This window comes from Bactrocera latifrons, unplaced genomic scaffold (genome assembly GCF_001853355.1).
Source record: "Bactrocera latifrons isolate USDA-ARS-PBARC rearing strain unplaced genomic scaffold, ASM185335v1 scaffold_35, whole genome shotgun sequence".
Classification (NCBI taxonomy): Eukaryota; Metazoa; Arthropoda; class Insecta; order Diptera; family Tephritidae; genus Bactrocera; species Bactrocera latifrons.
Window position 1 is genome coordinate 1118714 of NW_017536990.1, and position 26292 is coordinate 1145005.

The following is a 26292-nucleotide window of genomic DNA, read 5'->3' on the forward strand; positions in this document are numbered from 1 at the left end:
GTAAAGTAAAAAAATAATAATTGTAACAAAAGAGTGTATCGTTGAAGATAAAGATAGAAATTTGGAAAAGGTGAAGCCGCCGCAACTGCGTCACTTATTGGAAAACGGGAGTGAAGCAGAAACGGAAAACGCGAATGTAGTATTAGAATAAAGCGAATGAACATATATATTTTGTAAATGTAAGTGCGTGTTTTTTTTGTTTAGTGAGCATTTTAAAGTTACCGTAAAAAAGTCGAGAATTGTTGAAAACGGTTATAAACTGAATATTTATTAAATATAGTGAAAAAACAGGAAGCAGCAGAATTAACAGCGCATAGCAGAAGTTTAGAAGAGTAGAAGGTGAAGGAAAGAAACGTAGCGCTTAAAAAAAGAGAAGAAGAGACATTGGAATTTGTTAAATGTGAGTACATACTGTAAAAGCAACAGCGGACGTCTTGGACGTGGGGCACGTCAAATAATGATACATAAAATAAAAATAATAGAGAAATTTCTTTATCTAATTAAACAATATGTTTAAAATCGTCCTTTATTTGTCGGCTAACTTTCCATCTATTTAGAAGTGAAAAGGTAGAGAGTGAACAAAAATAAATGTTAGGCATTATTTTCCGAAACTAAAAAGGAGACAAATTGGCAAAGTATCAATCAAGGAGCGAGCAAACGCCCTGCAAGTTCCTGATTGCGCGAAAGTCACAAGCAGAGGCCCTGCTGGAAAATCAATTTCTCCTACTTCTTGTTTGGGATAAAGGATCAAAGAGTATTATTGAGTTGTTACAAAAACAGTGGTAACAACAACACAAATCAACTAAAGGGGCACATCTGTTATGTCGTTATCATTAATAATACAAGATATTTTTCTTGTTCGGTGAGTTTTTTTTATTAAAATGTTAAAAAGCTCTGCACACTTGTGATATGAGATCATATGTACAGAAAGTGACGCAAATTGTCAGCTTCCACATAATTTATTAATACGGAAAATTTACAAGTAGAAACCGAAAAAACATGTGGTGAGGCTCCGATACCTCGTAGCAATGATGGGACTTGTCATAAATAAAGGAGTGAATATGAACAATACAATACTCTCTTTATGTGTTAAAAAGCATACAATTGCTTTTCTCAGTGGCGGCTACAACACTTCGCCATTCATTGCTCGTTCAATTGAAGCAAATTTACAATTACTTTGACATTTCTTTGGCCAATTGTCTATACAGCGCGTGCGGTGTCAACACTACCGTTGCTGGAATATATTGCCGGCAACGATTGCCATTTTTTTCAATTAAAGTACACAACATTAAAAAAAATTGGATTATAAATAGAAAATTGCGTATGCGATAAACAGTTAACATCGATGACGACGGCAAACTTTTCTTGAGGCTTTGTCCTATTTATTTTATTTTATACTCTCAAAAAGACTTGAGAAACTACGTTCTATTAAATATGACATCAAATAAATTTATATACAATTTTCCATTAAACCAGCATTTTATAAAATTTTGGGATCAAAAAACCAAAGATCTAAAAATTTTTGATATAATCATTTCTTATAGGTAGAAAACAATAAAACATTGTATTTTCTATATAAAAAGTTTACATAATATATATGCATATATGTACATTTGTATACGTGTGTATATAATATATGTATGTATATGCGATAATTCGTTGCTTGGTAATGTAAGGATTTGTTGATAAGGAAGAAAATTTATAGAATTTATACAATGTTCATATGATTCTCAGACTTTTGATTCTCGATAAAGAAGCTCACATAATTTTCCATAAAATTAAAAGAAGAACAAATACTGAAACACACGAAAGAAACTGTATTGTTAAAGTTGTTGGAAAGTAACGCCATACCCACATTTTTTAAATAATTATATACTGATCAAATTCGGGATTTGATAAGCAATAAATAATAGTGAAGTGCGTGAGTAGCAGAAGATGTAGAAAAAATAGCTTTTAGTTTTTATATATCTAGTTAATGGAAATAATCAAAGCTGGTTAGACCGTACACACCTTGTAACTATTTCTATAATAGTGACGTACATACATATATTAACGACCAGAAACAACCGGTGCTCACAACCGGTGGTTCTCTTTTTATTCTGTTTTCTTTACTTTTCGCTATAAGGCGATGAAAGATGATTCACTCGGCGAAATCATCCGCTCCCACACTCTCCTATCATAAGGTGCACAATTTGGTGGGTCGATGTCAGCCACGGTAATTATTATCTGTGCTGTGAAAAAATAAAATAAAAACATAATAATTTATTTGTCACCAAGTGCTTCAGGTTGTACATAGACGCAGTTGCGCATATTCAGTGCAATAATCAGAAATACTGTTTTTCAACTGCTTGAATTATAAATCGTTCTGATGGAAAATGTGATTACCAAAATCTTTAAACTACATAATTCATTTGAAAATTGTAGTGATTGTTTTCCTTTTAACATAAATAAATAATATTGGCGCGCGGTCAGTGGTTTGAATAAACATTGAGTACATATTTAAAACAAGGTTTTTAAAAATTTCGAGTGTAAAAATGTTGAGATAATAAAGAAAGCTTTGCTGGTTCAACTAAAATTACAAATTACAGAATTAAGAAAATGACGGCATTGGAAATAAAGTTTTGTTTCTATTGGTAAATTCAGAGAATACATAGTTTTATTATTTGTTACATATTTGATCGCGTTACGCTAATATAAATTTTCATCTATATTATTTTCAGCACTGATACAGATTGAACAACGCGGCGATTTGCCGTGACCCGCCCTACTGAATAGTCTATAGAAATTCAACACTGCAAAAATCGGCATTATGGCGTATCGTAAACCAAACGATTTGGATGGCTTCATTCAAATGATGCCCAAGGCGGATATGAGAGTTAAAGCTCTGCTGGCCGAAGACTTGGTCACATTCCTAAGCGATGAGACAAATTCAATCGTTTGCATGGACATGGGAATGCTTGTCGATGGCCTTATGCCTTGGCTTACCGGTAGTCATTTCAAAATTGCACAAAAATCGTTGGAAGCATTTTCCGAACTGATAAAAAGGCTTGGACCTGATTTTAATGCTTACAGTGCAACTGTGCTGCCACATGTTATAGACCGTCTTGGTGACAGCAAGGATACTGTCCGTGAGAAAGCACAATTGCTATTACAAGTTGTTATGGAGTACAAAGTGTTGACCCCACAAGCGACAATCGACAAATTGGCGGCATCTTGCTTTAAACATAAGAATTCTAAAGTTCGTGAAGAGTTTTTGCAAACTATTGTAAATACATTGAACGAATATGGCACCTCACAGTTGAGTGTTCGCACTTACATACAACCTATTAGTGCACTGCTTGGTGACCCTACAGCAACCGTACGCGATGCAGCTATACAAACACTTGTAGAAATATACAAGCATGTAGGTGACCGTTTGCGGGCAGATCTACGAAAGATGGAGGATGTTCCTGCATCAAAGTTAGCTTCGCTTGAGCAGAAATTCGATCAAATTAAAGCGGAAGGGCTCTTACTGAAGTCGGCATTGCAAACCACAGCATCTGCGAACAATGGCCATGACGAGTCGGATAATGTCAGTGTGCGAGACCGGCCAACAAAAATTGTTAAACGTACTGTATCTGCGTCGACGCGAGCAAAACCAAATTCCTCAGATTCTAGTGCTGGTGCGGATGCTGGCGCCGTAACTATGGATATCTTTGAGTCTACTTTCGAAGTTGTGCCACAATTAACTATTTTTCACCCAAAAGACATGGATGATATTTATCGAAATATTATTGTTGTAATTAGCGATAAAAATGCTGATTGGGAGAAACGCATAGATTCGTTAAAGAAAGTTCGTTCATTACTAATGCTGAATATACAATCACAACCACAGTTTGTTGCGCAGCTGAAAGATCTTTCAATACCATTCCTTGACATACTCAAGGAGGAGCTACGTTCGCAAGTCATACGTGAGGCATGTATTACAATAGCCTACATGTCGAAAACACTACGTAACAAACTCGAACCATTCTGCTTTTCTATCCTAGAGGCGCTTATTAATTTGATTCAGAATTCGGCTAAAGTTATTGCGTCTTCATCGATTATTGCACTCAAATATATTATAAAGTATTCCCATTCGCCGAAAATGATTAAACTCATTACTGAAACATTGCAACAATCCAAATCCAAGGACATTCGAGCCACTTTGTGCGAAATGCTTTGCCTGATGTTCGATGAGTGGCAAACGAAAACGATGGAGCGCTGTTCTCAACAACTACGTGATGTGCTCAAACGTTCAATAAGTGACGCAGATAATGAAGCACGACGTCATTCTCGTCGTGCTTATTGGAAATTTCGACGACATTTTCCTGATCTTGCTGACCAAATCTACACCACACTAGATATTGCAGCGCAACGTGCACTAGAACGGGAGCGTGATGGTGGCAATGGTACTATGGAAGTGGAACGGCGCTCTGCAGCTGCAACCACTCGATTTCAACGTTCGCCAGGTTCACTACAAAAGCCTGCGGCAGGAATGCGTAGCGTGTCGGCTGTGGATACTGCAGCTGCTCAACGTGCCAAAGCTCGCGCCCAATACTCCTTCTATCCGCGAAAAAAGTTAAGTACTGTTAACACTGCTGCTGCGTCAGCCAATTCTGGAACAACAACTTCAGCTGCCACCGGTTCCTTACCGCGTCCACGGTATATGGGAGGTGGAGCAACGTCAACGTCGAACACTGGAGGGCAGCTAACTGCTGGTGTTTCTCCACGAACACGAGGTCGAGCTGGAGTTTCACAGTCACAACCTGGTTCTCGTTCCACTTCACCAAGTTCCAAGTTGCGAGAACAATACGGGTATAGGCCAATAACTGGAACCATACCGAAGAAAGCTTCGGGCATACCTCGTTCATTGACCAGTTCACGCGAAACGAGTCCCACCCGTGTCGCCATGAAAAGGAGTATTTATGCCACAAATAGTTCGGCCAGCTCCGTAAGAAGAACACCTGATCGTAGCAATTCGCGTTCCCTAGCGGCAGCACGTATTTTACAACAAAGCCGTGAGGCTGAGACGGCATTAGCCGATGCTCTTTCTCCAGAAGCAGAGAGAGTTATTGATTATGGCGAGTATTCGCGCGGGTATACAGCTGGCTTACGAATGGGTCGTAAATTGTTGTCGCGCGACGAGTCCGACGACTCCGAGGCATCGTCGGTGTGTTCGGAGCGGTCGTTTGATTCGTCAATGACGCGAGGCAACAATTCGAATTATTCGTTATCAGGCTCACGAAATAGATTGGATTGGAGTTGCACGCGCGCACCTTTCGATGATATCGACACTATTATACAGTACTGCGCCTCGACGCATTGGTCGGATCGCAAGGATGGAGTTATCAGCTTAACTCAATACCTTGCCGATGGTAATCAGCTAACATCACAACAACTACAGGCTGTCTTGGACATGTTCCGTAAATTATTCATGGATCCACACACAAAGGTGTATTCTCTGTTTCTTGATGCAGTTACTGAATTGATTCTTGCGCATGCCAACGATTTGCAGGACTGGCTTTTCGTATTGCTGACGCGACTATTTAATAAACTTGGCACAGAACTGCTCAATTCAATGCACATCAAAATCGGCAAGACATTACAAGTTGTACATGAATATTTTCCAACCGACCAACAGCTGAAGGATGTCTTCCGTATACTCGCCGACACGGCACAAACACCCTGCACCAAAACAAAGATAGCCATATTGAAATTCCTCACAGACTTGGCAACCAGTTACTGCAAGTCCACCGACTTTCCTTCTGACGATGGCCCATTAGCAGTTGATAAGGCTGTGCTGAAAATTGTTCAACAAGCTGGTGATCCCAAAAGCAAGGATCTACGTGATCAAGCGCGTAAGTGTCTCATTGCACTCTACAATCGCAACACACCACAGATGACTAAGTTGCTGTCTAGCCTTCCAAAAGGCTATCAAGACACCGCCAAAGCCATTATACAGTCGCATTTGCGACGCAACAGCACTTCTGGCACAAATTCGCCATCTTCACCTCATTCAAGTGCCAGTCCTAAACCATTACAAAGTCCATCGCTTGGACCCTTCTCTTCGCTACAGCCACAATACAATACCACCAGTCCACGCTCACGACAATCCTCCGTGGACCATGAACTCTATTCGGAGGCTGATGTGCAGCATAATATACACAAAACATCGGAAGAAATCCGAAATTGCTTTGGTGTTGGTGTCGGTGTCGGCATAGAGGCAACATCCAACAATACTCGGCAATACCATTCGCTCTCCAATGCCAATGGCTACAATGGCTATCTGCATGATCAGCAAGATTCGTGCGCTTCTTCCAATTCAAAGACACAGTCCGCCACCACAACCGAATCGAACACACCTGAAAGCACCACAATGCGTTTAGATGCCAACTTGTTGGAGCAACATCAACGCATAACCACTAATGTTGTGCTAACAACAGCGACACCCAATGCCAACACAGCAGTCGTAGGTGGCACTGCAAACCATACTTCGCGTTGTAATTACACCGTCGCATCGAACGGTGAGCTTTTACTCGAAAACGGCTTAACCGAAAGCGAAATTATACGGGTGGCATGTGCATTAAAAGCCGATATGCCGGTGGAGCAGGTTCAACAGGCTCTCGCTAATTTGGAAATTTGCATTAAAGGAGGAAATTGCGAACTTCCCAACAAACATTTTCGTGCTATAATGAAAATGCTGTTGGGACTGCTGGACTCGCAAACAGCCGATGTTATGATCGCCGTTATAAGCGTGCTCGGCAAGATTGTGCGTAGCACCAAAATGAAGGAAACGTGGATCAATTTCCTCGAGCTGATTTTGCTGCGAATAATAAACTGTTATCAGCACAGTAAGGAAACGGCTCGCGAAATCGATTTGATTATACCTCGCATAGTATCATCATTGCCGCTGAACGCCACCATCAATATTGTAAATCCTGTTATTGCGACTAGTTGTTATCCGTTGAATTTGTGCGCTGTGAAATTACTCACTGAGTTGGCAGATCGTCACGGCGGAGAATTGACCGAATTACACTTGGACAGTATATTCCCTAATTTGGCACGTCTCACCGATGATAGCGAATCCATGGTGCGAAAGGCCGCCGTTTTTTGTATCGTAAAACTTTATATAGTGATGGGCGAAGAAAGGGTGAAGCCGAAATTGTCGGTGTTGAATCCAAGCAAAGTGCGTTTGCTAAACGTTTACATTGATAAACAGCGCAGCAACAGCGGGGGTGGCAGTTCAACGAAAAACTCATCAGCTTCATCGTCATGATTGCGTCGCACGTAGATAGCTCCGCATGAAGTTGTGGTTGAAGATCGACGGAAATTGCAGCAACTGGCCAATAAAAGGCAATAGATAAGACGCTACGCCGTCTGGGGCCGTTTGTTAAAGATTAGCCGTTGAGTGTGGACGGTGTGTATGTATGTGCGTGCGTACGTGTTGTATGTGTATTTGTTAAACAAAATATGTAGGTAAAAGCATTAAATGCAGTAGTATAACACAGAAGCAGCTTACAGCGTTACCAAAGTGGAGCTCTAGGAATGTATATCAAAAATCTTTTGAAGATTTCCTTACATATGTTGTACAAGATTCGAATTATTACAAATATTTAGGCAAATTGTAAATTAGCATAACCGCGGTAACAAAAACAAACAATCAGAGGAAAGGTTGCTTCCCAACAAATTTTTGATGGATACTGGCTAAAAAATAATAAATATGTACCACGCTTTGCATTTATTCTAAACTTAGTTCGACTCCACTTTGGTGTAAGCGTGACAGCTTATGATAGAACCTACTTCTTGGCGAGTTTGCATTAGAAATCTAACATGCATTTGCATACTTTTGCTTATAAAAAAATTAAAACATAAAATTACATGTAAATTGGTAAAGAAAACACATTAATTACTAGAGAGCTGCATAATTGTAATTTGTTAGTTATAACCAATAATTAAAACGAATGGAAAAAGGAGATCATACTCATTTCCTGCACATTCTTTTCTTAACTATAATTTGCCACACTTTCCAGTACATGAGATATTGTCTAACTCCCTTTGTTGCATTTAAATTTGAACGCATAAAACAAGTATATTTTAATTTCGTATTGTTCCCCTTAAATAATATCTGTTTATTTATATAATTTTCTCACCTACTTACCCAGCCGTGTAACTATGTTTTTTTTTATGTGTATTCTAAAGATTTTAGTTTAATGTATTTACGTTCTCAGTATAATTCTTTTGTATATTTTGCGTGTATTTCTTTTTTTTGTTAAGACTTTTTAATTACTTGTCCTTTATGTAATTATAAGCCTAATGATTTTCTCACAAACGATATTTCGAAATTTTACACAAACGAAAATATTGATGTTAAATACATAAAATATATAAAAAAGAACGATAAAAATATTTTTAATTTTAAATTCGGTAATCCTACAGCTAAGTTATGCTCCTATAACATAATAATATGTTTTCCCAAAGTTCATGGGTGGAACACGGGGCCTCAAAATATACTATGATAAAATAAGCAGTAATTCATTAAAACCAGAAATTTCTCGATAGATGTATATATATGTATGTATGTTTTTTACTTGACGTTTTCTTGGCAGTAATACCTGTGTTTTAGATTTCTCTAGCTGCAGTTGGCAATGTAGACAAGCATAAAGTGGATTGCTGTGTGGATTTGCATACAAAATCATTTTCTTCAGCCTGTTTCTCCTTTGCTGTATTCGATATAATTTTTTGTAACTATTTAAATATAAAAGTACATTTTTAAAACCAATCACAGTGGTGTTTGAAATCACATTATTTCGGTAAATATATAATACCGTGTAATAAAAATGTAACCAAAAAAACTTTATGAAAAATAGCAGAAAATTAAGCAGTAATAGATAATACAAGTTATTATTAATATACTTATAAAATTATAAATATAAAACAACTACATATACACATACATATTTCAATTTCGTTACACACTTTATATTGATATTTGTGAAATTTAACCGAAAGATGGAAAAATTAAAGCTAAATAGTATGCAATACGTTAATACATTTAATAAATAATAACAAAATATACATATACATGTGTGTGTATGTATGAAAAACCCAAAGCTGTAGTAGAAGTGGCAGAACCTATAACCAAATTAACTATACGCCAACCCTCCATGCGTTGAAGGAGGAAAGCGCGCATTTTAATGTAATTCAAATATATTTATAACAATCTAATAGAGTTGCCGATGTATAAGACAAGGAACGAACTTCAATAAATCACTATTAACATGCGTAATAAACAAATATTTAGACTAGCTTAGTTTTTCAAAATAATTGAAATTTGAATAAACAAATAAACAAAAATATTTGAACACAGTTTTGTTAACTGTTTTTTTTTCTCATTATTGTCGCCATGGTCTATGACACAATTCGAAGATGTTGATTGATTAATAGTCGCTGTGACCAAAGCCTTTTTCGGCAAATGAAATTACACTTTCTTTAGTAAAGTTATCAATACTAACCGAAATAAGGCGCTATAGATTGTTGTTATTGAAACGGCAGAAATTATTCCTGAAGTAATTTCGAAAATTGGTGCCGAGTTGACGTTCATTGGCCAGATAAAAATCTGGGTTCGCCCCGTCTAAGTACACACGACTGTTGTGGGAACGGATAGCTGGTAACACAATTGACTTTAAACTTTTAAAACCCAATGACAGACTGCCTTCTGACACTTTATATTGCTTAAACCCCACTTTTGGCTATGGTAGTATAAATATCTCGCTAGTCAAGGTCAACTTTAATTTATTGAGAGGGTTTTCAAAGGAACTTAAATCTATTTTTATTTTTTTTTTACATATAAAATAATAAAAACAAAAAGTGTAGGTCTACTCACATTTTGAACATTTTTATATGAATTTTTTCAAATAATAACTATATGTTTCCATTGTGTATTGTGTATACTAAAACTGAAATAATGTCTTGATTGGAGAACGAAAATTCCGTCATTCGTGCTCTTATATAGCGATACGTTTCTGTAATGAGCTCAATGTAGCAGCATCATTGTGGTTAAATTGATAACATACACCTATATTTGCCTTTAATATTTTGATTTTTCGAATATCTTTTTAAGTTAATTTGAACAGCACAAGACATTTAGGAAAATCGCTGTAAACGTAATAATGTGTGAGTATGCATATATTTGACATAACCAACATTTTCTCTAACATCTGTTGTTTGTTTATTTATCTTGTACATTTTTGTATTATCTAACTCTCATCTACCTTCAATCAAAAGTGCTTCAATTTGTTCAAGAAATTTGTTAGTTTACGGCTTCAATGAACAATCAATCCAAATCATTGGTACTAACGCCCGTATAGATAGGCTCGTCTCCCGTTTTATCCAGCTTATCATCGCCGGATTCACTTTTACTTTTAAAACTCCCTGCTTCTTTGTTTCCTGAATCGGAATCCTTCTCCTCAGCATCGCCAATTTCAGCATCTCCCGCATTTGGCACCCAGAGGCCAGAATCCACGCAACGTTTCATATGGTATTTGGCTTCCTCCACAGGCATTTCGGTTATGGTTTTTTGTAGCAATTCGATATCACGCGATTCAAAACATTTTTGAAGGCTCTAAACAAAAATTAATATCAATACAATTCTGCATTTTTAAAATTTGGTTATTTACTTACTTCTGGCAGTGTTTCAAAGACTTCTGCAGGATCCAGTCCACCAGGTCCAAGTCGCGCTGCCTTCTCCTCCTCCTCTGCTTCGGCTAAAGCTTCTTTGATTTTCTCTTGCGCTCGTTTTGTTATGCGATCTTTGAAACCTTTAATTTCACTTTCGAACTGTTCTTTATACTCTGGCACACAATTTTGAATTTTGGAGAAGAATGAACTAACACAGGCACGTGGATCAACATCTAATTGCTTCGCAAGCTCCAATATGTATTGCATACAAATGCACTGATGCGCCACATGCGCCATAAGTTCGTGCTTTTCTTCCATTTCTAAATTTATGGACCAAATTACTAGATAATTTGCAGTCTCCTCACAAACAAGATCGAGATGCTGCTGCAGGAAACGTTTGGAATCATCGTACTTCCGTAGCATCCCATATTGCTTGCATAATTTTTCATTTTCCTTTACAAATTTCTTCATTCTTGCCTCTTTCTCCTCTTCCGAAAGATTCTCATCAGGTTTCCTTACAGCCTGTTTATTCAAAACAGTTTTTTCGAACCCAGGTTTGCTGATTGTATCCACATTCCAAGGCGCTTTCTTCTCTTTATTGATCAGTTCATCCTCCTGCCGATCGATTTCTTTGCCCTCCTTTTCAATCTTTTCCAACTCTTTCTAAAAGGTGCCAGACATGATTAGTGATATGCTTTTTCAAAAATTAAAACAATAAATGTTTTACCTTAAGTTCCGCTGCGTCGCCTTCCTTCTTTTGTATGCGTTCTTTCACATCCATCAAACGAGCCTGATATGACTGCTTCTTCTTTTTGAACTCGTCCTTTTCGCGTTCCATCTCAGCCATACGTTCGACACGGGCCTGATGACGCCAACGGAACAATGAAGGAGTGTCGATGTTGGGATGTGTGTCATCCTCATCATCGGAAATCTGTTCGAAATATTTGACAAATTCATACGAAATAGTAACCACTTTTTGCAATGATTTTTTGTGCTTTCTACTCACTTCAATATTCTTCCATTTGCTGTAGTCTACCATAGTTGAACTTGAGAGATTTTTCTATATTCTCTAACTAAATTCTTCGCAAAAAAATACTTTGAACGAAATTCTCAATTTCTCCTCTACCGCTAAATATACTAGAATTTTCTTTTGACATTTATGCTAAAATTTTGAATGTAAGTCAAAAGAAAATAACGAATGACAGATAGTAATATGGGTATTTTAAAGAAGGACCAGAGGAATTTTTGATGGCACATCCGAACATAGGGTGGGTCAGTTTAGATTGAGATAAAAGTATAAGTTAAAAATATCACTCGACTATAAATTATTAATGATGAATTTTATTTTTATTTTAGTAAACAATTATAATCTGTGTTAATTTATTTTGGTATTTTGAAAGGAAAAATAACACATTTAAGTTATTTACCAAATAATTGAAGTAAAATGCAGATAATTTTTTTGCAAATTGGATAGAGATATGCTTAAATATGCTTAAGCAAGCGGATAGATTTTATGAAAAAAAAAATTTTTCCTGAGGAATACACAGAAAGCTTTGGCGTATCGATGTAGCTTCTGTATGAAGTGACACGTATGGTTTAAGTTGCTTTTTTTGATTGTACGTGAAATAAATAAATAACATGGGCTAATTTTCTTTAGTTGTTTACCTAATTTAAACCAAAAAGCTGGTAGGTACTTACATATGTATGTATGTGACTACATTCAGATGCATCAGCCTTGATATGCATATATATTTTTATTATTATTATACGTTAGGATATGCGTTTGTATATAATTCTGGGTTAAGGCCAAACTGCTGCACACCAAGAAATTTTCAATGTACTTTCTGCAACGTCTTCGTCTTTACACTGTGTTGACGTTTAACGAGCCAAGTGTAAATAAAACTATAAAATACAAATATCAACACTAATAAAAGTAATACATTTTTAATGTGCCCACTTGACCGCCTCTTTCAGGGAACACGCTTTCTTAATGTCAGACAACAATGAACAAGGGCATATTACGATTTTGGTGATTAATCGGAAAGGTTTACGTCTTTTACTACTACAATTGCACTTAAGTTAAAAACTAGGAATTATTTTTCAAAATAATGTTTAACAGTTATAATCGTCGGAAAAAGCATGATACCGTCTTCTTAAATGTCAAGCCCACTTTTAACAGTCAGGGTAACGGTCTAAGGAAGTACTCAACTGGTTTGCTAGATAAGGAGGACAATCCGTTTTACGATGTGAATAGTAGCAGTGGTAGTCGAGCATCGGTCGGAACTATAACCACATTGAATGAAAATTTCCGGGCCGTAAGTGGAACTAAATTATTTGATGAATAGGAAATAAAGCTAAAAAATTTTCCTGAGATACATACTTGGGATATCTTATCCATATTTTTTAAACAGTCGTATAACCTATCAACGAACCCAACATAACCTAACTTCAATATTAATTTTTTTTTTATCTAGAATATTTTTTACAATAATATTGCGCCAATTCAATGGTTTTTGCATATGCTCGGAGTTTTACCCATAACGCGCCGGGAACCTGGCAAGGCCAAATTTCGCATAAATTCCATTGCTTTCGGCTATTCGTTTGCCTTCTTTATACTTCTATCGGTAAGTTTTATTCATAAAATTTTAGAAAAATCTGGATATTCACAATATTTTTTTTTCAATTGTTCAGGTGTTTGTTACTTATGTTGCTAAAAATCGTATAAGTATTGTGACGTCACTGAGTGGTCCTTTTGAAGAAGCCGTAATTGCCTATTTATTTCTGGTAAATATTTTACCGCTAATATTAATTCCAATATTATGGTGGGAGGCACGAAAAATCGCTAAATTGTGGAATGATTGGGACGACTTTGAGGTAAATTTGATTGAACTGTATATTTCGGTTCGAAGAAAACCAACAAAAACGCTTTGCTCTTGTTTGAAATTTTAGATTTTATATTATCAAATATCAGGTCACAGCATGCCCTTGAATTTGCGTCGCAAAACAACTATGATAGCGGTGATTCTGCCGATTTTATCTATTGTATCGGTCGTCATAACGCATATAACGATGGCGGATTTTCAAATAATTCAAGTAAGTTTCATTCATTCACACTTCCAAAGAGTCTAAAAACTTATCCCAATTAAATGTTTTTCATCGAAAATATATGTAATTTTCTATGAAGTTTTTCATATACTCCGAAGCATCTAAAACAGAATAATATTTCCAAGTTTAGCATCGCATACTTGTCAAGAGAGTGGAAATCGCATTATTTATTATTACTTCTATTTTTTTGAAGAATCTCTACCTAATCAACCATCGAATGAGTCTTAGAAGACAGAAGACTTGAACATACGGCAGAGAAGAAATAATACCGATGTAGCTTGAACGTTTCATTCGTCGTTGTAATCGTTTTCATATTCTCTGACTGTTTCCCCTCAGGGACTGCTTATTTTTTCACATAACCTCAATCTTTACTGAGTTTTGGTAAATTTATGCTTGCTTCACGATTACAAAAGTAGTTCAGTATCATCCATGTTGGGGAAAAGCTTTCTGATTATTAGTCTCAACTTTTAAGCTTAACCCTAAAAACTACAGAATTGATTTTAATAGCTAAATAAAAATATAATGTTTTGTTGCATAAATAATTGTAGGTAATTCCATACTGCATCTTGGATAACTTGTCTGCCATGCTAGGAGCTTGGTGGTTCATAATATGTGAAAGTCTTAGCATGACGGCCAATATACTGGGCGAACGCTTTCAAAGGGTAAGTCAGAAAAAAAAGTTTTGCAAAAGACGCCTTTTATCAATTGAGTTTCCGAAAACCCGCCTCTTTTACGTGATATAGGCACTCCGTCACATAGGTCCCGCCGCCATGGTCGCCGATTATCGCGCTTTGTGGTTACGTTTGAGCAAATTGACACGCGATACCGGCAATGCGACCTGCTACACTTTTACTTTTATCAATTTGTATCTCTTTTTCATCATCACACTCTCCGTTTACGGACTCATGTCACAGCTCTCTGAGGGCTTTGGCATTAAAGATATCGGTTTGGCTATAACGGCTATTTGGAATGTTTTTTTACTTTTCTACATTTGCGATAAAGCTCATTACGCCTCCTTCAATGTGCGCACGAATTTCCAGAAAAAGCTGCTGATGGTTGAACTGAATTGGATGAACTCGGACGCGCAGACGGAGATAAATATGTTCATACGCGCTACGGAAATGAATCCGTCGAATATCAATTGTGGTGGATTCTTCGATGTGAATAGAAATCTTTTCAAAGGCGTGAGTGGAAACGTTTCCTTAGAATGGTGTAATAAAAATTATTGCAATTTATCCTGCAGCTGCTTACCACCATGGTCACTTATCTAGTTGTCTTGCTGCAGTTCCAAATCAGCATACCCACCGACACCGGTCGGCACATGAACGTTTCGGTGGCCGAGTTAGCCACCGACATGATGCTGGAAAGTGCTGAGGTCGAATTAACCACCACCAGTACAACATCGACAACAACAACCACAACGACTAAGATGCCACCGCCGGCACGTGGCAAGAAGGGATAAAGAATTTGAAACGACATTATTGATATTCTAACAATATTATTAGAGATTTTGATATAAGGAACACATTTTATGGGTAATACTGAATAAAGTAGTATTTGGAAAATAAAGCGACAATATATTTAATGCTCAATTGATAACTTAATTTTGGACAAAATGGTAATTTAGAAGAAAAAAAAATAAAAGAAATGTGAAAATACAATTTTAGGTTCCACCGAGATTTGAACTCGGATCGCTGGATTCAGAGTCCAGAGTGCTAACCATTACACCATGGAACCGCTTACCACATTCTATTCAGTGTACATATATGAGCTCAGTAGTTAAGCTATGCGCATGCTAGAGAGCACGCGAAGCAGAGTTTGTTTTATGTTCTCTGTTGTGAGTACTTTGCACTTGCAGCCAGAACGTTCTCCTAAAAGTAGGCTATAACTTATGGCATTGCACTGCACATTGAGGTGCTTCTGCTAAAAAGGGTAGTTCTACTGCGATTATTCATCTATATATGTACATGTATAAAAGAAAGTTAACTAACACAACACGATTTATAACTCTGCCTGAAAATGGTGGGGAGCAGAGAACTGCAACGAGGAATAAATTTTTGTATATACGGATCAGTACCGTTACTCTGTCTGATTCTGTCAGTTCCGTTCAGGTACATGAAGCGCACCTTTTGTCTTCAAATCAGCGGTAAAGAACAAATTTGAATCACTAGCGATCAGCTTACACCTGATTTGTTTATGAACGTTCGTATCAGCAGAAAATACCCAAAGTGATGCAAACTCATGCTTCAATGATTGAAATGATCGACAGCGTTCGGTTTGGATATCATCCGCTAAACACTGATTTACTCGTGCACTTCTTTTCAATTTAAAATACATATATTTGTATATACATGTATGTATGTATAAAAAAATATCATACATACAAACAACAAATGTATGTAAGTATATACATACAGGGTGGCTGATGAAAGCCGCTACCAAAAAAAAAAAAAAAAAATTAAATAACTTTTTTTCTATTTAATGAATCTGGTTAATTCTTTTTTATTTTGCAGATTGACATTTACATTTAACAAAAATGGATAACTGGGACACTGAAACAAGAATTTGGATTGTCCGCCGCTATCACGCACTGGAGTCCGTACTTTCGGTTCAAAGAGAGTATAGGCGCACGTTTGGCGGCAATCCTCCGAGCAGATGGACCATAATGAGACTTGTAAATAATTTTGCCGAGCATGGGACAGTCAACAGAAGACCTTACCAACGAAACCCTTCAGTTCGAACGGAGGAAACAATCGCTGCTGTATTATTCCCATATAAAATTCAAATGGCCAACAAACTGAACGCTGCAGTCTTGCCGATTCGCTTGGAATTTTGCCAGGAGATGCTTCAAATGGTGGAAGAGGATGGTTGTCGAATATGGATTGCATTATTTTTAAAACTAATTAAGCTTTATTTAATAAAATTGAATGTGCTTTAACATGAATAAAAGAAAAATGAATTCCATACACTGAAAAAAAAATTATTTGAGTTTCTTAATGTAGCAAAATTCATCAGCTGTTTACGCATCAAAAGTTTGTAACATGCGCACATTTTCAAAGCTGATACATTTTTTGCCACCCATGATTCAAATCAGTCCAGCAGAAAAATGTTGTTGTTTGCTGTACTCATAGATTTACTCGTAGATTTACTTATAGTTTACCCAAAGTTTCACTTCAATTCAAACAATCGTCGCAACGCTATGAACTGACACGATACGCTTGCAACCGAGGCCAGCCATACCGTTTACACGATCGTGATTGCCGAAGAACAGATTGTTCGTGTTGCATCAGTACAGTTGACGCTGGCGGCTACTCGAAGTGATTAACAATGTTGTCTATGCTGAACTGAATTGATTTGATTGTGTTTTTGGCACGACTGTTTGTTCTGATTTTATCATACTCGTTGCAGCTCTCTGGTGGGGAGGTAGCTTAGGACCAGGGTAAGGACGTAGGATACTTTTTATCTCTTTATGACAAAACTTAATACAACTCATAAATACAAAAATTATATTTTAAATCATAAGCATTTGCTCAAAATTCATGTTTGTAGGAATCATTTGAATATATGCGTACAATTTTTAGTAGAAAAGAATTGAACCAAATACGCAGTGAAATAGATTATAACTGGCTCAGTAATCAGTCGTTGAGTATGGATTATACCACGTGCGAGAACCGCTTCATCATGTGCAGTCCACTAGAATGACTGTCGATTGGACTTCAGAGGGAAATGATGGAACTATGTTTCGATTGTCACACAACGACGCAAAAATTCGGTTTTATTCTGATTAAAGAGCACTCAAACACTTCTCAGAATCAGTTATTCGTTGTTTTTATTGGATTATGAGCTTGCGAGGCATCCACTTAGCACAGAACTTTCGCCGCTTTAAGCTTAGCAAATATCTTTTCATCGGTGGATTTCCTTGAGCCGAAATTCAACAGCATTTCTCCCAAAAAGCAATGCTTTATGATCCATTTTTTTGTAAACTAACATAAGATGCTTCACAAAAATGCTATATCTCATTAACTAATAGTTATAATCCAATTAATAGAAATCATATACAGTGAAGCGTAGACGAGCAATCTAGTAATTATTAAAAACAAAATTATTGCTGGACTGAAAGATTGAAACGCTTCCAAACTCGGCTTGGATTTCTCCAATAATAATAAATAAAAGCTTCCTTTGAGGATTATAAGAAAGGGGATCAATCTTACTTACTTCGAATTAAATTTTTTAATATGATTTTGTTATTTTGCAAAATACTGCATAGAGCGCAAGTGCTTGAAATACATTTTTTTCCTTCTTTTTACACAATTTGGAAGAGAAGTATTGTTGGAAAATTTTAATACACAATATTTCTAGTTCTTCACTCTGCGTCCTCTCCACTATATGTCCAGCCTATACTTTGGTTGGTTTTGACAGAGGTGCTCTTTGTGATTCATTTTAGAATGATATTTTAAGCGGGAGAACGGCTTGTCAACATGGAGAGGAATACAATATTTTTCATTTAAATTTTATTTTTCTTCACACTATTTCCCATATTATCCATATGTTATCATAAAAGATAAAGCAACATAAATTTAGTAGGGCTGATGATGTAAAGAATATCCAAGACATTATTTTTACTGTTTTCAAAAAGAAACAACTTCGCTATAACGCCACTTAGAGCCTTATACACCTAGCTTAAACTCAAGCAGGCTAAAGAATTAAAACATAATCTTTAAAATGCAGCAGTTATGTCCAAGATCGAGCCTTAAATAATTCTTATCCAAACCTCTTATATACTACACAAGTGATTTCTCAGACCTTGAATTCTACTTACATACAAGTATGTATATCTCAACGGGGAATATTAAGTCCTTCAGTTTTCCATATATCGATCTGAAACTTTGCGTATTTCTCTCTCCAAGAAGTTACGCAGTTGTCTGAATCGCCGATACAGGACCATTATGGAAAATGGCTGCCATACAAAATGATCGATAAAAATTAAGTCTTTGTATGTAAAACTGTTTTCTTGACGAATTATCTTCAAGAAATTTGTCATGCATTATTGTCCAAAGCAACGACAAAATTCTGGAAGAAATTGTTCAGATCGGACATCTATATCATAAAGCTGCAAAACTATTTGACCGATTAAAATAAAGTTGGTTCTAAAAATGTGCTGCTTTTTCGGGAATTATACTTCCATTTCCACATTTTCTTCCGCTCTTTCATTATTAATTTAAATAATTCAAAGAACACATATAAACCGATATAATTTCGTCTCTATAACTTTATTGGGTTTAATTGAATAAAATAGCGTTAACCAAGCATTTACATGCGTTCGACTTAATAACATTATTATTACTATTATTATGTGTACATATATTTGCTGCTCCTTTATTTTAGCAACATTTTTCACTCACCAAATGTATACACGTGCCATAATACATATCACTCCTCTTATCACATCTATGTATGCATTTTCAAAAACATTCGCAGTTAATTACAGTTACGTGTATCATTCCGTATAAATCTTGCACAGAGATTAAAAATATTTATTCATATACTTTTGTATGGATTTATGCATGTAATAGCATTTACCACTCACTCCATATACATATAAGAATATATATGTATGTGTGTACATAGATTGTAGTTGCTTATAAAATAGCTTATCTAACATGATTACTAGGTGAGAAATTTAAAAATACAAATGGAAGCTGGAAACGCCTTTTTAAAGCAAGTATTTGAAGAAAAATCCTGAAGATACTATTTTTCTTTAAAAAAAGTTCTTAAAAAATTCTAAAACAAAAAACCAAAAATAAATAATGTACAATTAAAGCTGCTAATTTATATAAGTAATTGTACATATGGTATGTATAAATATTAAAGCTTTCTCCTAGCTCCCAGCAAAATATCACAATAACAGCAACAACAAGAATAATAGTAATACATAATAAGGCCGAGTATATTGCATGCAGTTTTCTTATTTATTATTTTTTACTTTCTATTTTCTATTAAAATTTCTCTTTTTCCACTGAGTTGCTGGTACAAATAAGCTGTGAAGCGTGTCGTAAAGAAATCGCGCATGCCGAAGGAATCACGAGATTTTATAGAGTGTCAGGTGCTGTAGATTTCGTGTTTAATTTCTTAAACCTTGTCGAGTTGCAATTGATTTTTATTCAACATTTATTTTAATAATTTCCATCGGGGGATTCAGAGAGTATATGCTTGTAGCCGTTGCTGCCAAGATACATGTTCTCCCGCCGGAAGTGGAAGGGTATCTGAAAGAGGGAGAATATTTGAAATAATAAATGTTTTTTGTTATAATATTTGAATATAAAAGCAAATGGAGAATGGAGTAGTGTATAGAAGTTCACGCAAGTGAGGAAAGTTCTCTGATCGCCATTCACTTGGGAGTTTGGGAGTGGCCAGAAACGATTCTTTTACAGACTACAGTGGCCATATAAAGGAGCGCAAGTTTGGTGTGGGATTCATGGTGGGAGAGAGACTACGTCGCCGAGTACTATCATTCACTCCGCTGAATGAACGTCTAGCCACAATCCGCATCAAAACGAAGTTCTTCAACATATCGCTGATTTGCGCCCACGCCTCGACGGATGAGGAGGACGATGGGATCAAAGATGCCTTTTATGAGAGCTTGGAGCGTACTTATGAGAGCTGTCCCCCCCACGATGTCAAAATGCTTGGCGACTTTAACGCCAGGGTGGGCAAAGATGGTATCTTTGGCACTATGGTCGGTAGATTCAGTCTCCAGTGTTTTAGATGTATGTGCGCTCCGAGGTCCTAACATCGACTCGGACCACTATCTTGTTGCAGCCCAGATTCGCACCCGCCTCTGTGCAGTAAAAAACGCACGCCATCAAACACAAGGAAGGTTCGACGTCGAGAAGCTGCAATCACAACAGACAGCCGAACGATTTTCTACTCGGCTTGCTTTTCGGAAAGTGCAAAAGAACAGCTGGTACGACGAGGAGTGCCGTGTCGCAGCGGAGAGAAAACAGGCTGCCTATCTCTCAATGTTACGATCGACCACAACACGTGCGGGATGAGAAAAAGAAAGAGGCCGAAATGCGTGAGTACGAAGAGCTTTATAAGTTGGCCGACAGGGGTAATGCTCGAAAATTCTACGAAAAAATGCGGTGGCTTACAGAAGGTTTCAAGACCGGAACATACCCCCCAAAGGTGATCTAGTCACCGATGCCCAGAGCATACTTAAATTATGGAGGAAACACTTCTCCAGCTTGCTGAATTGCAGTGAACGAACAACGCTAGGAGAAGGCGAACCCGATTCCCCAATTTATGACGATGGAGCAGAAGTTCCATTGCCCGACCATGAAGAAGTTCGAATAGCAATTACCCGCCTGAAGAACAACAAAGCGGCGGGTGCCGACGGATTGACAGCTGCTGGTGTATGGCGATGATATTGATATCATCGGCCTCAATACCCGCGCCGTTAGTTCTGCTTTCTCCAGACTGGACAAGGAAACAAAAAAACAAATCCAACGCAGGACAACTTTTGCCAACAGGTGCTACTTCGGACTGAGTAGGCAATTGAGAAGCAAAGTCCTCTCTCGACGAACAAAAACCAAACTCTATAAGTCACTCATAGTACCCCTCCTCCTATATGGTGCAGAGGCTTGGACGATGACAACAACTGTTGAGTCGACGTTGGGAGTTTTCGAGAGAAAAGTTCTGCGAAAGATTTATGGTTCGCGTTGGCCACGGCGAATATCGCATTCGACCGAACAAAGATATATGACGACATTGACATAGTTCAGCGAATTAAAAGCAGCGGCTACTTTGGCTAGGTCATGTTGTCCGAATGGACGAAAACACTCCCGCTCTGAAAGTATTTGACGCTCCACCCGTCGGGGGAAGCAGAGGAAGAGGAAGACCTCCACTCCGTTGGAAGGACCAGGTGGAAAAGGACCTGTCTACGTTTGGAATATCCAGTTGGTGCCAAGTAGCGTAAGCGGTGTCTACGCCAATTAAGAAGAAGAAGAAGAAATTGTTTGGAGTTTTAAGCAATTTTTAAGGTTTCCTTAAGAATATTTCAGCTATCCGCTTATGACAGAGTGAATAGTCAGATAACCGTAGATGATATTTAATTGAATACAATAAATGGATATTAGGATATCAAAAATATCCTAGATCCATATGTCAATTAGTGTGTGTTTAAGACACACATTTTTACCATGAAAATAAACAATTGAACAATGGAATCATGGCTACGGAATAGTAGCCGCTTCTCTTAATGCCGATAACATCGAAAAAGTTAAAGAAACAGAAAAAGAGCTTGAAAATCGTCGTGTAAGCAACAAAAAGATAGCATGTGGTCTCAACATCTTTTATGGATCGACTCACAATGTTTTGGGTACACAGGGTCGAAACTGTCCCATAGCCTAGTGAATGCGTTCTAAATGAGCCAAAACCAAAAAAAAAACCGAAATTTGTTTTCTCATACGGAACTTACTGCAATTATAGATAGTGATGGATTTTGACCGAATGGCCATTGATAGTTTTTTTATCTACAAGATCAGCAGAGGAAAACAAATTGTGGGCCAATTTTGACGTTGTCGTGATGATTAGAGATCCAGTAATTATTTCATACTGAAATGTTTGTAATACGGTTTCTATGTACTCACCGATCCAGGCGGCGGGCAGGGTATTGCGACAGTGGCAATCTCTCGCAACTTGTTCATGGTCCGTAGCCTTTGATAAAAAGAATGTATGATGTACCACATCAAGCAATCAAAAGACAGCACCGTGAAGCATATTATAACTGCAAAGGATTCGTGATTACAAAATTAATCTAATTTAATTTATTCTTAATAAAGTGCAATTTAATACTCACAGTAATATATTTTGCCCCCAATGATATCGACAAACTTCTCATTCTGTAACCAAAATACCAACACCGCAGCCGATACAATGAATATAAATTCAACCACCAACCACGGAAGTACGAATTCCGAGCGATTCTTAAATATGCCTGCAAAAAGAGCGATGGTGCTGAGCAGATAAACCGAAGCCACTGCTGTCAGTATGTAGAGCAGCATTTCGGTAACGGAAACGAGCTGGGAGGCGGTGCGCAGACGCAATTGATTGCGAAACGGTGACATATCATAAAAGCCATTATCCTTTTGATCCTCAATATCCATTGCGAGCATAGTTTTCATTTGTTCGGCATGGGCCAGACCCAAGAGAACCAGGAAGAGTAACAAGTGGGCGACGAGCTGGAATGTTGTTTATATTACATTAATCACAATACCAGTAACACATATATTTTGTATTTGTTAAGAATGAAATAAGTATTGTAGCAAGATTTATTTCGGTGACTCAGAAGCTTGAAACATTAGTTTATAATGCCTTTACTCTAAGCCAAAATTTTGTATGTTTAAAAGTGAGAATGTTGTAGAGGCGAAGAACTTAGTCAAGGAAAAAAGTCGACTCAATAACATTAATGGTAGGATTGACTTAAGGCTACAAGGTCATCCGGGAACCAAAGAGCATTACCTTAATTTCCCCCTTTTCGTGAAGTAATAAAAAGCTCTTGAGTTGTTGAAAATAATTAAAGGTCTAAACATTGTGATTCTTAACTCTTTCTTCTGTCTATATATCCTTCGCTTTGTCAAGTGGATGAAAAATAACAACATAATCATGTCCCGGCCCCTGTTAGTTTGAAAATATGGAGGTTGTCTGCGCCAAAGTACATAAAAATTGCATTGTTGTTCGAAGTTATCAAGACTGTAACAAAAAGTACTATCCAGAAATCTAGGTCTGTTGGTAGAGGAGTGATGGCTATCATCTTCGATAGCAGGGCAGCGATACTAGCCTTGAGTTCGCTGACTTTAAGACTATTTAATTTTTACCTGCATCTTAAAGTCATTTTCTTCGCGGAGTGTCACTTATGACGGAAATAATGTATAACTTTTAAGTTTTGTCTAGAAGAAGATAAGATAGAGTCCTGGGTTGTCACCTCGGATCTCATACTTTTAGACTTTCTACTACTAGCTGATATCCAGGGGTTTTTCGTGTGGCTTCACAAAGTTCCTTGTATTCTAAGCTAACCTACCTACAAATTTATTGAAGATAACATTGAAGAGGGAATCATTAATATCAACAACTTTTTGAAAACTTTTTGCATATCACTTGCTCCAGTGCAATTGGACATTAGATACCGTTTTAGAGATGACAATTCTAGTTTTGGCTAGTTATGAAATTATGTATATCATGAACGAAAGAAACACCGAAACGTATAATGGTTTCATTTCATTGTCATTAATATAATAATCAATTTTCAAACTAAATAGTTAAGTGCGTACTATCTTACACAAAAGCCTAGAATTAAGTTACAATATTTGTTTGTAGTGCTTGTGAGCTTGTTTGCCCATTCATTTCACCTGCAATTAGTCCCATTTGACAGAGTCAACTTGAGTCGAAGTTTTTTGGTGGCAATTGCAGTGACAAATTCGCTATTAAATTACATGGGAGTGCCACTGTGTTGCGCCGCACATACACATACATACCCATAACTACTAACTAGCTTCGCTACATTATGCTAGTCTGCACATTTTTAGAACTTTAACAGCCACTAAATATTTTAGATAAAGGATCATATGTCTATGTAACTTTCATTGAGTTTGTTTTTGTAAGTAACACTCACCAGTTGGTAAATGCCAATCAGTATAGCCGACAGACGAAGATTTTTCGGCGACACTGGTGCCATCATTAGGTCCACAAAGGAGCGCCAATGGGCAGCAGGCGACTTCTGGCGCAGCAACATTTTGATTGCTTCTGCGAGAATTCTTTAAAGTGCACACCGAGCGAATAACACTAGATGAATATAATTACTTTCCGGCGTATTTTTGTAAAACCTCCAAATTGGATTACTCAATTATAATTGATTTTTGCACGGCGTACATTGCAGTCTTGTGTGATGTTGCGCTGCCTTAAATATGCCCCGCACAACTTCCGCTACGCCGCACAGCTCGTATTAAATCGATATAACGGCTCTATGTGGTAGAGTGACTGGTGACCATTCAGCCCGCCCCTGCCAGCTTGCTGCCAGCCGCTTTGACCGATGACCGAAGACCGAAGACGGCCTGCCTTTGTGTTGGTGATGCACTTAATTAATTGCTGTCGCTGCAAGGCTGCGACGACGACGTGACACTTCACTCTTTCAGTTGGTTTCTTTTGTTCAACGTCTTAAGGCTCAATGTGTGCGTTCATTTAAGATCGCCCACGTTCAGAAACCGTTAATGCGTCGTGCTCTGGTTTCACTGCCGTTTGCTTCAACGTGAATGTTTGTCGGATACTAACCATGAATGTACGAGCACTTTACAGTTTGTCAGTATTCACTGCCATTAGAATTTTCAGTGTTATAAAAAACTTTTGCTTTCATTGCCCGACTGTAGCTTCTCTGAATGAAAGCACTGTGGCCGTCTAACCTCGCACTGCCGTCGGGTACGTGGCACGAAGTTTCAACGTGTCGTATGCGTAATATTATTTTGCTAAATTCCGCCACTTGACATGACAGGTTTTGTATTATCTGACGTTCGCAACGGTGGTTTGTTGTTGTGTCACTGTGGTAGAGGACATGCGCGTTACACTTTTTGGTCATCTCAGTAAAGCTTTCTCTGTACTTTCACTTATGTTTGTAATCTGTCCCGTGTTTGTTTATGCTTGTTTTCGTTGTTGCGATTTCTATCTTTGTTTATCGCATTCTTCATCAGTTATATTTTGTATAAATATTCGCTTTGAAGCTTTCCTCTGAGAATGTCACGAAGGGCTGCTCGAGAATTGGAAAGCTCTTGCGAATATTACGTCACGCAACGACTTAATAATAAAAGGTAGAGGAAATATAGAGAGTACAGGTAGCTCTTTGTAAATTTACCATTAACAGTAAAAGTATATTATATTAGAAGTGTTCAATAAATGGAAATTTTCTAAATTTTCCGACTGAAGGTTTCTAAAAATATTGTATTGGAGGTGGTAGAGCGGACCCCTTGTTACATATTTACTAATAGGTACAAAAAATCATGATTCGCTAATAACGCTTTCAATCATAGGGTGCCCCAAAAGTAAATTTTTCTTTGAAATGGAAGCTATTCCTATCGGACGATGTAGCCCAATTCTAACATTATTCGTGTAATTTCAATCGTATGGCTGAAGAAGTTCTAAGAAACAATCATAACAAGAAATATAGTGTGCTCTCTATTCAAAAACAGTTTATTGGTCTTGTAATGAAATGTTGTGTTATTTCTTGCCAGATTGATTGATATGATGAACTATCAAGAATTAAGATTACGTAAAAAGAAGAAAAAAAATACTTTATGACGATTTTTTAATATTTCATTTTGCCTGCAGAAAAAGGACGTGTGAATAATTTCATTTCGAAACCAAAAAAACCGAGAGGCTAGGTCGCGCATACTCAGACATATGTCTATGTATTTGGCTTCACGTTGATCATTTATACTATATATA

General features: G+C 37.2%; 4 protein-coding genes and 1 non-coding gene across 11 annotated transcripts; 2 read left to right on the top strand and 3 right to left on the bottom strand.

Annotated features, from left to right (window-relative positions):
- Nucleotides 1-97: 97 nt before the first annotated feature.
- Nucleotides 98-8416, top strand: LOC108971615 (CLIP-associating protein). 6 transcript variants are annotated; one of them, XM_018937793.1, is made up of 3 exons: nucleotides 100-179; nucleotides 281-400; nucleotides 2721-8416. In XM_018937793.1, the coding sequence occupies exon 3, from the start codon at nucleotides 2810-2812 to the stop codon at nucleotides 7295-7297; it is 4488 nt and encodes a 1495-aa protein (XP_018793338.1). In that variant the 5' UTR covers nucleotides 100-179; nucleotides 281-400; nucleotides 2721-2809; the 3' UTR covers nucleotides 7298-8416. The 6 variants fall into 6 exon arrangements, with proteins under 6 accessions (XP_018793340.1, XP_018793338.1, XP_018793337.1 ...); XM_018937795.1 differs by lacking the exon at nucleotides 281-400 and having other exon boundaries at nucleotides 98-179; XM_018937792.1 differs by having other exon boundaries at nucleotides 177-400.
- LOC108971618 (gustatory and odorant receptor 63a) lies at nucleotides 117-15329 on the top strand. 2 transcript variants are annotated; one of them, XM_018937800.1, is made up of 8 exons: nucleotides 117-179; nucleotides 12673-13013; nucleotides 13173-13322; nucleotides 13390-13572; nucleotides 13648-13791; nucleotides 14352-14465; nucleotides 14547-14987; nucleotides 15047-15265. In XM_018937800.1, the coding sequence occupies exons 2-8, from the start codon at nucleotides 12807-12809 to the stop codon at nucleotides 15263-15265; spliced, it is 1458 nt and encodes a 485-aa protein (XP_018793345.1). In that variant the 5' UTR covers nucleotides 117-179; nucleotides 12673-12806. The 2 variants fall into 2 exon arrangements, with proteins under 2 accessions (XP_018793345.1, XP_018793346.1); XM_018937801.1 differs by lacking the exon at nucleotides 117-179 and having other exon boundaries at nucleotides 12807-13013; nucleotides 15047-15329.
- On the bottom strand, nucleotides 9797-11859 carry LOC108971620 (hsp90 co-chaperone Cdc37). The gene is made up of 4 exons (XM_018937803.1): nucleotides 11705-11859; nucleotides 11426-11629; nucleotides 10702-11361; nucleotides 9797-10642 (listed from the first exon to the last, which is right to left on the bottom strand). Exons 1-4 carry the CDS (start codon nucleotides 11735-11737, stop codon nucleotides 10355-10357), a joined length of 1185 nt encoding a protein of 394 aa, XP_018793348.1. The 5' UTR covers nucleotides 11738-11859; the 3' UTR covers nucleotides 9797-10354.
- Nucleotides 15330-15468: 139 nt separating the features above from the next.
- Nucleotides 15469-15540, bottom strand: Trnaq-cug. The gene has a single exon. It is a non-coding gene; the product is annotated as a tRNA-Gln (tRNA).
- Nucleotides 15541-19749: 4209 nt separating this feature from the next.
- On the bottom strand, nucleotides 19750-24592 carry LOC108971591. Its single transcript, XM_018937763.1, has 4 exons — nucleotides 24473-24592; nucleotides 22661-23042; nucleotides 22452-22588; nucleotides 19750-20066 (listed from the first exon to the last, which is right to left on the bottom strand). Exons 1-4 carry the CDS (start codon nucleotides 24590-24592, stop codon nucleotides 19977-19979), a joined length of 729 nt encoding a protein of 242 aa, XP_018793308.1. The 3' UTR covers nucleotides 19750-19976.
- Nucleotides 24593-26292: the final 1700 nt, after the last annotated feature.

Bases quoted from the DNA above. Each gene is read 5' to 3' on its own strand.
- LOC108971615 (XM_018937795.1), top strand. From the start codon at position 2,810: ATGGCGTATCGTAAACCAAACGATTTGGATGGCTTCATTCAAATGATG.
- LOC108971620 (XM_018937803.1), bottom strand. From the start codon at position 11,737: ATGGTAGACTACAGCAAATGGAAGAATATTGAA. The intron at 11,630-11,704 runs GTGAGTAGAAAG...TATTTCGAACAG, and splicing joins GCAAATGGAAGAATATTGAA to ATTTCCGATGATGAGGATGA. The intron at 10,643-10,701 runs GTAAGTAAATAA...ATTTTTGTTTAG, and splicing joins TCTTTGAAACACTGCCAGAA to AGCCTTCAAAAATGTTTTGA.
- LOC108971618 (XM_018937800.1), top strand. From the start codon at position 12,807: ATGTTTAACAGTTATAATCGTCGGAAAAAGCATGATACCGTCTTCTTA. The intron at 13,323-13,389 runs GTAAGTTTTATT...TCAATTGTTCAG, and splicing joins CCTTCTTTATACTTCTATCG to GTGTTTGTTACTTATGTTGC. The intron at 14,466-14,546 runs GTAAGTCAGAAA...TACGTGATATAG, and splicing joins TGGGCGAACGCTTTCAAAGG to GCACTCCGTCACATAGGTCC.
- LOC108971591 (XM_018937763.1), bottom strand. From the start codon at position 24,592: ATGTTGCTGCGCCAGAAGTCGCCTGCTGCCCATTGGCGCTCCTTTGTG. The intron at 23,043-24,472 runs GTGAGTGTTACT...ACAACATTCCAG, and splicing joins TGATTGGCATTTACCAACTG to CTCGTCGCCCACTTGTTACT. The intron at 20,067-22,451 runs GTGAGTACATAG...TCCCTCTTTCAG, and splicing joins CCTGCCCGCCGCCTGGATCG to ATACCCTTCCACTTCCGGCG.